Source organism: Sinocyclocheilus rhinocerous, unplaced genomic scaffold, assembly GCF_001515625.1.
Source record: "Sinocyclocheilus rhinocerous isolate Xijiao unplaced genomic scaffold, SAMN03320098_v1.1 scaffold584, whole genome shotgun sequence".
NCBI classification, from domain to species: domain Eukaryota; kingdom Metazoa; phylum Chordata; class Actinopteri; order Cypriniformes; family Cyprinidae; genus Sinocyclocheilus; species Sinocyclocheilus rhinocerous.
This window is the reverse complement of record NW_015630348.1, coordinates 621,028-632,073: the sequence shown is the minus strand read 5'-3', so window position 1 is coordinate 632,073 and position 11,046 is coordinate 621,028. Positions and strand designations below refer to the sequence as shown.

At 36.0% G+C, this 11,046-nt stretch overlaps 1 protein-coding gene across 3 annotated transcripts in view; it reads right to left on the bottom strand.

Moving 5' to 3' along the window:
- Positions 1-4,288: 4,288 nt before the first annotated feature.
- Positions 4,289-11,046, bottom strand: part of glrbb (glycine receptor, beta b) — a 34,352-nt gene continuing 27,594 nt past the window's right edge. For all 3 annotated transcript variants that reach the window (XM_016552405.1, XM_016552403.1, XM_016552404.1), the window contains exons 7-10: positions 10,060-10,200; positions 9,767-9,919; positions 7,991-8,277; positions 4,289-5,031 (exon numbers count right to left, since the gene is read on the bottom strand). In XM_016552405.1, the coding sequence (XP_016407891.1) occupies positions 4,735-5,031; positions 7,991-8,277; positions 9,767-9,919; positions 10,060-10,200 (878 nt within the window). In that variant the 3' untranslated portion in view covers positions 4,289-4,734. The remainder of the gene's footprint in view (positions 5,032-7,990; positions 8,278-9,766; positions 9,920-10,059; positions 10,201-11,046) is intronic.

Below are 11,046 nucleotides of genomic sequence, written 5' to 3'. Positions count from 1 at the left end.
GTGGGCTTGGAAACACACGCTGAGTAGTGTCACGCTCAAACACACAACTGCAAGCTGCTGAAAATAACTTTGAAACCGTTGAGATACATTTTTGAGGAGTGCTTTACCTGTATTACTCGAGTCAGTCTTCTAACTTAAACTATCAATAGTTTTCAATCACATATCTAAAATCATTTCTTATAATGGGCATTGTAATATCAGAATGGCTGATATGTATGAAACATTTCACCAATGCTGGCTTTTTTGTGCTTATCAAACTGATATCCGCATATTCAAAGGCATACACCTCCATGTTAGCCTGTCTAGTTACTCAAAGGCAGCGGCGCTACCACAGTAATTAGTCAAATGACTGTGGAGGAGGATCTCGCAGTAAAATGCTCAGAGGGAGGAAATACATATAAAGCAATTGGCTAGATACAGTTTTTCAACACTCCATCACACATTTGTGTGATTTTGATATGTATACTGTAGTCTCTTTATTGTGTAAGTTCATAAGTTGGACCCCTAGGGGGCTCTGTAGTGCATCTTAACATTTTGAAGTCTGAGGGTTTAATCAACTTTAAGTTAAAGTAGGCTACTTAAAATACATAATAGATCATCAAAAACATATCCAGATGAAGGTCTTTATACTAAAAACACTGATTTCCACAGCAGTCTGAATCTAATGTGACGGCTTTAAAGGTTTTAAAAGCAGACCTGGGTCCAGACACAGTCAACCCTGTGAGACAGGGGAAATATATCAGCAAAATCACGCAGTAGCTGTCTTGGTGTCTGTTGCCATAGCAACTAACTAACCATTCGACACATGCTGTGCAACTCTGTGTATACCACAAAGATAATATGAGGGGAAAAAATGTGGTCAGGTTCCCGACGGTTTCTTCTTGCACTTCCCTTTTATATAAACAACTTCAGGTTTCTCTTAGATTTATTGGCATGGCCTATTTGTTGTGTGAATGTGGCGGCTAGGGAGGGGTGGGGCATTCTCCATTTAGCACGCTTCATTACATTCCAGACAGATTTCGTATTCTGACTAGTGCAAAGACACCCGTAGGTCAATCTGCCAGCATATTTCACAGCATAATGAATACTGGTGCTTGGGTTGGGCGCAGGAACAGGTCAGACCCTGACTCAGACAGCTTTAGTGTCTTAGGTCTCATGCTAGGTCAGCAACACACATAACAATAAATCAGCAGGACTTTTAAACAGCCCTATAGAAAAAAATACTCATAGTTCTTGGGTAAATTAACTTTGATATTATGGCATCAACACTGAAAAATCCAACTTCTATTTTCCCAGGTACACTGTTTTAAAGCAACTGCAAGTAGTTTTGCGTATTTCTGCGACTTTGAAGCCCCCTACAGTTAAGTGAGTGAAATTCACTGTCGTAAATATTTCACTGTCATGATAACAGCTGTGCACGTGTATTTGTAGCTGCATGGTGTTTCTACTGCTCACCAAACTCCCTAGCAGACGTTTGAAGGAAGCATGGGAAAGAAACAAAAGCCATTCACCTTATTTGAGGTTAGTAAATCATCAGAAGATTTTGAAACCGATATTTCAAGGTAAAAATGTAGCTACATTCCGTTGTTTAAATGTTGAATTATCTAGTGCACAAATTTGGATTTATACATTTATACATTTACATTTACATGTTGCACTTGAATAATTTAATTTTGTTTGTTTGGTCAAAACATTTGGGAATTATGTGGATTATTATGTGGATTATTGGGAATTATTTAATTGTCATTTAGAAGTAAATGATAAAACAATAAAACATGTTTTATTTTAAAATGTCACCATTAGCATAATTAGTGTTACTTTTGGTTAGGTTTGCTCAATTGAACATATTCAACATTAATAAGAAGTTTTAAGTTAAGTGGACTTAACCACACAGTAGTTTTGAAAACTAGTTTCATAAAATTAGTATAGTAGTTTATTTGACCCCATAATTTTAACTTTCATCGAATACTTAATGTACTTGTTTATATTTAGGTTTTATATTTATAAAGGCTTTTATTTATATTCATAAAGATTTTATATTTAACTATATTTTATTTAGGTTGTCGCAGTCTGCAGCGGGTGTGCCCAGGAGGGCCACCAGATGACTGTGTTCTGTGAGCACATGGCTTGTGTTGTGTTTGTCTGTCGCCATGTGCTCTCTCCTGTCTATTGTCTTGCCCCTCCCATCTTGTTACCTCGTTATAGTTTAAGTTGATCCACCTGATTAATAAGAAGTTTTAAGTTAAGTGGACTTAACCACACAGTAGTTTTGAAAACTAGTTTCATAAAATTAGTATAGTAGTTTATTTGACCCCATAATTTTAACTTTCATCGAATACTTAATGTACTTGTTTATATTTAGGTTTTATATTTATAAAGGCTTTTATTTATATTCATAAAGATTTTATATTTAACTATATTTTATTTAGGTGAACAACCAGTCTAATTTTCAAAAATTGGCACAACTGTTGAGAAAACTCAAAAATGCTTTGCATTTGGTAGCATTAATTAAGTAATTAATGAATTCACCTTAACTCAACTTTCAGGTTTTTTTTTTTACAGAAAGGTTTATAACATCTACAGACATGATCTGAAACTATGACCAAAATTACCCATTTCTAGATTTTATTTCTAACTTGACTTTTTAGGATATGATGATCTTGGGAGAGATATAAATAAGAAAAAGACTCATAGGTCATGAGGCCAGCTGAGCCATTGGGCCATTTATTGATGGTTGATTCACAAGCACAGAATATGTTTATTTTTTTCTGCTTTATACACTTGCTTGTAATTTCTGGAATGCTTGTAATAGGAACATCAAAAGACAGTTCTTATGGCAGTGTTTGTCAGTACAAATGTCTCAGCATCATCATAACAGCTGATCTGTAGGTCAAAAATAATGTTATATATTTTAAATACAACATATTAATATCCATATATTCCATTTACACATGCAAGATAATTTCTCTCAGGTTTGTGCATAAAGTAAATATAGTGGGAAATCATTGTTTTAAGCAATGCCTTCATTTTTCTATTCGAAAATGTTGTTTTTTTATTAGCAATACTGTTTATTCCCATAGTTTTGCTCTGACTGCACATCAGTGGCAAAACTGCTCCGTTTGATGTCTGAGGTAAAAATTATATGGACCGAGGCGATACGAAGGTGGGAAAAGTTGGCTGAATGGAAGCAGTTTAAACTTTACACAATCACAAATACACAGACCAGTAAATGACATTAAAGAAAAGGAAGGTGAGTGGGAAAATCGCACGAGCATAAAGATCTATGCGCTTGGCTGCCGAGGGGATGACAGGTTTAGGAGGTGGCGGCTTCTTGTTGTTCTTGGCTTGCGATTTACCTAAAGCATTACCAATTTCAACGGGTTTGCCGTAGCAGTCAAAGTTTGAGAGTTCAAAGTCCCGTGGCAGAGAGCCTACGATGCTGAAGTCATTGGAGCGCAAATCTGACTTGGAGGTGCATACCTTTTTGCACCTTGTCTCTGTCACCTGAGAGGGATAAAGAGGGAGAGAGTGGGAAAAAGATGAATAAAGAGAAAACATGTCAGATCTCTGCAACAGCTGGTGTGATTTTTACTGAAACATTAAAGAGATAGTTCACCCAAAAATGAAATGCTTTCATCACTTCCTCACACTCAAACCAGTTCCAACTTGTTCCAAACCAGTATAACTTACTTTCTTCAATGAAAAAAGAAAAGAGTTATCCTGAAGAATGTCCAAGCTGCTCTATTAATAAGAAGTTTTAAGTTAAGTGGACTTAACCACACAGTAGTTTTGAAAACTAGTTTCATAAAATTAGTATAGTAGTTTATTTGACCCCATAATTTTAACTTTCATCAAATACTTAATGTACTTGTTTATATTTAGGTTTTATATTTATAAAGGTTTTTATTTATATTCATAAAGATTTTATATTTAACTATATTTTATTTAGGTGAACAACCAGTCTAATTTTCAAAAATTGGCACAACTGTTGAGAAAACTCAAAAATGCTTTGCATTTGGTAGCATTAATTAAGTAATTAATGAATTCACCTTAACTCAACTTTCAGGTTTTTTTTTTTACAGAAAGGTTTATAACATCTACAGACATGATCTGAAACTATGACCAAAATTACCCATTTCTAGATTTTATTTCTAACTTGACTTTTTAGGATATGATGATCTTGGGAGAGATATAAATAAGAAAAAGACTCATAGGTCATGAGGCCAGCTGAGCCATTGGGCCATTTATTGATGGTTGATTCACAAGCACAGAATATGTTGTTTATTTTTTTCTGCTTTATACACTTGCTTGTAATTTCTGGAATGCTTGTAATAGGAACATCAAAAGACAGTTCTTATGGCAGTGTTTGTCAGTACAAATGTCTCAGCATCATCATAACAGCTGATCTGTAGGTCAAAAATAATGTTATATATTTTAAATACAACATATTAATATCCATATATTCCATTTACACATGCAAGATAATAATTTCTCTCAGGTTTGTGCATAAAGTAAATATAGTGGGAAATCATTGTTTTAAGCAATGCCTTCATTCTTTCTATTCGAAAATGTTGTTTTTTTATTAGCAATACTGTTTATTCCCATAGTTTTGCTCTGACTGCACATCAGTGGCAAAACTGCTCCGTTTGATGTCTGAGGTAAAAATTATATGGACCGAGGCGATACGAAGGTGGGAAAAGTTGGCTGAATGGAAGCAGTTTAAACTTTACACAATCACAAATACACAGACCAGTAAATGACATTAAAGAAAAGGAAGGTGAGTGGGAAAATCGCACGAGCATAAAGATCTATGCGCTTGGCTGCCGAGGGGATGACAGGTTTAGGAGGTGGCGGCTTCTTGTTGTTCTTGGCTTGCGATTTACCTAAAGCATTACCAATTTCAACGGGTTTGCCGTAGCAGTCAAAGTTTGAGAGTTCAAAGTCCCGTGGCAGAGAGCCTACGATGCTGAAGTCATTGGAGCGCAAATCTGACTTGGAGGTGCATACCTTTTTGCACCTTGTCTCTGTCACCTGAGAGGGATAAAGAGGGAGAGAGTGGGAAAAAGATGAATAAAGAGAAAACATGTCAGATCTCTGCAACAGCTGGTGTGATTTTTACTGAAACATTAAAGAGATAGTTCACCCAAAAATGAAATGCTTTCATCACTTCCTCACACTCAAACCAGTTCCAACTTGTTCCAAACCAGTATAACTTACTTTCTTCAATGAAAAAAGAAAAGAGTTATCCTGAAGAATGTCCAAGCTGCTCTCTACCTTACAATGAAAGTAAATGGTGACCGACACGGCTGTCTCTGGTCCCCTATCCCCAAAAACATAGCAATAATTTGTCTAATAAATCACTACCAATGGTACTTTGTATTTTTTGTGTTTTTTTGCCATTAAAAATAATAATAATAAAATTAAACTAAATTATAAATAGTAATAAATAAATAGTAAATTTAGAAAATTGTTCCAAAAATTTAATATAAAACATTTTTTGAATTGAATTTTTTGAGTTAATTGAAAGAATAACTTGATTTTATTATTACTCATTACATTAGTGTTTTTCAGTGTGTGAATTAGGGTTAGGTGTGTTATTATTGCAAATATATTATGTAGTATGTAATATGTAGCTTCACTGAAGAAAGAAAATCATACTGGTTTGGAATTAAATGAACATGCGTTATTGATAACAGGATTTCATTTTTGATTTAACTATCCCTTTAATTTCACACTTAGGTTTTTTCATTTGTATAATTAGGAAATGAACAAATGATAGCTGGCAGGCGGATCATTTATGCATTATGATACTCATTCAGGCATCAGACATGGACAACTCACACCAACTTTCCCTCAGACTTTTGTCCCTCAAGTAGAGGCACATACACTCTCTATCTTTTTCTTTTTGCATTCTCCTTTCTCTTGACACTCTAGACTTGTGGGAGAGGGAGATTTTGAGGACAGGCAATTATGTTGGGCTCTTCCTGAAGCCCTAACAGGGCAGAGGCAGTGTAGAATGGCCCTCCCACGCAGGAACAACAGGAGAAGAAAAAAGTAGTGTGAAAAAACACCTACCTTGCATCAAAATAGAACAGGACAAGACAAGCATTACGAACTGATGTGACATCGCACTGTCTGTTTCTTTCTCTCTGACTAACGGAGCAGAAGGATGTCTGGATAACTGATGTTTGATGGTCTAATGCCAACTTGTCTGTTGTATTAGTTCTGGATGTGTGGAAAGGGGCAGAAGCCATGCAGTGCTGGACCGCACTACTTCCCACTGGGCACAAAACACTTAAATCCTCAAACAGCTTGATATCTTTTCTAGTGTGTGGGGACACAAGCACAGATTTAGGAAACTGTCTGTCAAATGCAGTATTGGAGCTTTCATATGCTTCTGATAAATGCTGCCTGCTCAAAAGCGTTGAGCATGTCTGAACAGCCGTGAGATGGCTAGAGAATCAGTGGCAGCAAGCCTTGGGACGCGTCCAAACAGCTCTAATTCAGAGCAATGAATAGGGCTTTCTTGTAGGTCGGTGACGTTCAGGGGTTGTGCAAAGAGCATGTGGGTTAATTTGGGGTCAGATGTTCTTCTGGTAGCTAGCTGCTGAAGGTCCAGTCTGGGAGTAAATGTGTGACAGTGGTTGAAAACACACCGCATCCTTAAGCCTCCCTCTGGGACCAATTTAAAGTGTATAATAGACTTGAGTAGAACACATTATTCAGCCTATTTCTCCTGTCTGTCAGGCTATCCTTGCCTTCAAGCTCCTCTTCCAACTGTTGCTATAAAGCTGTCTGTTTTCTGAAGAACATGAAGTACTGCGATTATCCCACCTACACTTTTGCATGCAGACCTAACATTAGCAGTGCATGATTTTAGATTATATAACCACAGGGACAGCAATGCAACTGAGTACAATAAAGCAGAATTGAAACAATGAGCTCTTTGAAAAGGTTAAATCACCCATTTAAACATTATGCGTGTCCCCATGTGCTGCTTAATTACACGGTCTCTATACGGCATACTGTTATGGAATAACAGTATGCCGTAATGAATACAGTAACAGGTTAAAATATATAATAACAAATTAACAATATATTACAGTAATCAACATTTGAAGTGGATCAAAACCGTTCAAAGTTGTCCTAAAACCAAAACAATACCCGTTCTTGTCTTAGAACAACTTTGATCCACTTCAAATGTTGACTATCATAGATGAATTATTATAAATGTAATTTAATTATTTATTAATATGTTTATATATTAATATACTGTATACACTAATGTTCAAAAGTTTGCGGTTGGTTAGATTTAAGCCTCAAATGCTCACCAAGGCTGCATTTTTTTGGTCAAAAATACTGTAAAACAATACTATTATTACAGTTTAAAATAACTGTTTTCTATTTTAATATATTTTGAAATGTAATTTATTCCTGTGATGGCAAAGCTGAATTTTCAGCAGCCATTACTTAAGTCTGAAGCATCACATGATCCTCCAGAAATCATTCTAATATGCTGATTTGGTGTACAATAATATTTTATCATAGTTGAAAATGGTTGTTCTGCTTAATATTTTTGTGGAAACCTTTTTCAGGATTCTTGATGGAACAAGAAGTTCAAAACAACAGCATTTATGTCCAATAGAAATCGTTTATAACATTATAAATGTCTTTACTGACTGTTTTGATTGATTTAATGCATCCTTGCTGAATAAAATAATTAATTTCTTGAAAAAATTACCCCAAACTTTAGAACAATATTGTATATAAAATATAAGTATACAGATGATAAAACTAGGGTACAATAAGATTACCATGGTAGATGTTCATAAAACGGTTTTGGCATGTCCAAATATTTGAGTACCATCATAATATGTACAATAAATCACTACCCCACTACCCATGGTGCTTTTTATTATGATTATGAGCTATGGTAGCAATACATTGTAATCAGTTTGTTTAAATACAAAGTCGTCTGGTTGTTTCTGACCTGTAGTGTACTGATGTGAATAGGGGTGTTTCCCATGCCATTGATGGTGTTCTTGGCAGGGGTCTTCCCCTCCGCCTTCTCCTTGCTAGCCATCTTTGCTCTCTCCGCCTCCAACCGTTTAGGGCTGTTAAGCATCACCTGAACCACAGCGTATTCGACCAGAGAGGCGAAGCCAAAGAGCAGGCAGGCAATCAGCCAGATGTCAATCGCCTTTACATAGGAGACTTTGGGCAGTTCAGAGGCCAGAGACGTGCACTCAGAAGAGAGCGAGAGCACTGACAGTATCCCTGCAGACAGAGAGAGGTCATTAGATCAAATGAGCTGAGGAGAGATGAGCTTACACATTGATCTGAAGTTGTTTCCAAAAATAATACTAGAGCAGACTGTAAAACATAATATGAATTATGAATCTGTAACAGTATTAGATCAGTGGACAACAAATGCCATCCATATTTAACAGGTTTTCATCTTTTTCTGTTACATTACTGTTCAGAAGTCAAAGATTGGTATAAGATTTTTTAAAGATGTTTTTGAAAGAAGAATCTTATACTCATCTACAGTATACTGCATTTATTTGATCAAAAATACAGTAAAAACAGTAATATTGTGAAAAGCTCGATGCTTAATATTTTTGTGGAACTAGGCAACATTTTATTCAGGATTCTTTGATAAATATAAAGTTCAAAAGAACATCATTTATTTGAAATGTAAATTTTTTCTAAATTAATTAAATGTCTTTACTGTTACTTTTGATCAATTTAATGCATCCTTGCTGAAAAAAAATATGTGTGTATATATATATATATATATACAGTATATACTGACCCCAAACTTTTAAACAGTAGTATATATACAGTAATCGTTAATCATAAATGACACAAGCTTAGCAGAGGCCAAAACAATTACATTTGTTTAGAGAAATGTAAATTAAAAATGTAAAATATTTCAGTTATGATTATTATGAGTAAACATGGAATCATGCAGAAGCACTTTCCTGTTCCTTACATGTTTGTTCCTGTTCCTTACATGTTTGTAAATTTGGTTATTTAATTAATATTAATCACATTTGTAAAATATGATTCAATATTTAAATTCAATTTGTTGATTTCCCCACAAAATCTAGTTTTCATCTGGGCCTGTGCATGAATAATCTAAATGAATGCAAACACTCAAATATAAACCAAACACTCACAAAATGCAATAAATGACTGACCTGAAATGACCATGGACAGTGGCATTTTGAGATGGCTCTTGATGTAATCACATTATACTGTGACAGTGACAACAATGTGGAAAGAATGATGGTGGTACTGGAATCACCAATGAAATCGCAGAAAAATCGGATGCATTTATCAGCAATATCAGGGTATAATTGGAAAACACAAGAAATCATCACATTTCACGGCATCTTGGATAATCTTCATCGCATCTCAGATAATCCTCTCTCACTGACCTCTGTGGTTCCCATAGAGAATTAATGCCTGTGGGCTGCAGCTGAGGCTGATGGAAATATCCTGGACATGCGTTATATTTCCTTGGAGATGCCTTTAGGTAAGCAATTGATGAAAAGAAGCTAGAGTGCTGTAGGGGATGGAAAAGATCACCCTAAACCTCCCGCAACGACGGCATTGAAAAGATTCATTGGTGGATGTTACATTGATGAAAACGAGGAATGAAAATGTAAAGGATGTGGTTGGTTATGGGGGTGCAGGACTCCACAGAGACATGAGATGAGGTGCTGATGCTTGTGGCGGGACTGATGATTGGAAAAAGTACCCAGAGGCACCCGGGCAGCGCTGGCGTCAGGGTTGATCCAAAAAGAGAGCCAGGAGAGCACGACGATGAGCAGGGTGGGAGCGTATACACCCATCATGTAGAAGCCCACCTGCCGCCTCAGAGTAAAAATCACCTCCACACACGTGTAGTAGCCTATCATACAAAAGTTCAAAAGGTTGCTTTAAATGGACATGGTTTTTCCTGGAATCGCATCTAATGGCTACCTCCTGAACAAGGCTGGAGAGAGCTTATGTACACATTAGTGCCATTCATGGAAAGTGGAAAGCTTTTACCTGTCCCTGTGTAGAACTTGGTGCAGTTGCCATATTCAATGTCCTCTTGTTTAATATCGAACTGAGGCAGAGCAATCTCATCCATCTGTACAGGGTCTCCAGACTGCCACATGAACTGCAGGTCATCTGTGGTGTAGCCAACTAGGCACACATTAAATAAGATAAAAAATTATGTTACAAATAGCAATAATAACTGTTAGACTCCAAGAAAAGTCTAAAAATAGGGCACAGTGTACTGTTGATATGAAGGAATATTCCGTATTGATTTTTCAGATGTTTTACCCGCATTTTGAACCACAAATTGCATTGTGTCATGTTTTAGGGATAAAGGAAGAGTCCATAAACTTCCCAGTACCTTTTCTGTTTTTCTAATAATTTTTTTTTCTTACAATGTGTACTAGCCTTCAGTGATTGACTTTTTAAATTAAATTTTAGATTTTTAAACATTATATTTATAGTGATCGGCTCACCAAGATCACTTTCTAGCAAAATATATATTATATATAACATTAAATATATAACAACATCAAATATCTCAATTTCTTAAAGAGGTCATATGATGCGATTTCAAGTTTTCCTTTCTCTTTGGGGTGTTACAAGCTGTTCATGAATAGATAAGATCCCTAAAGTTGCAAAGACTAAAGTCTCAAACCCAAAGAGATATTATTTATAAAAGTTAAGACTCGTCCACACCCTCCTAAAACGCCTCGTAAACACCCCCCCACATGTCTACGTCACGATGTGGGAAGATTTGCATAACACCGCCCAAATGTTCACGCAAAGAAAGAAGGTGTAACTTTGATTCTCGCTGTAGTATTGTTGCCGCCGCTGCCATGTCGTGGAGACGCTGTGTGTTTAGTTGTGAAAGCGAAACTACTTTGTTTGGTCTTCCAAAAGAGGACACAACTAGAAATCAGTGGTTAAGTTGTATTTACAACACTGTTCCAGAACAGTTCAACCCAAATATTCAGATGTGTGCAGCGCATT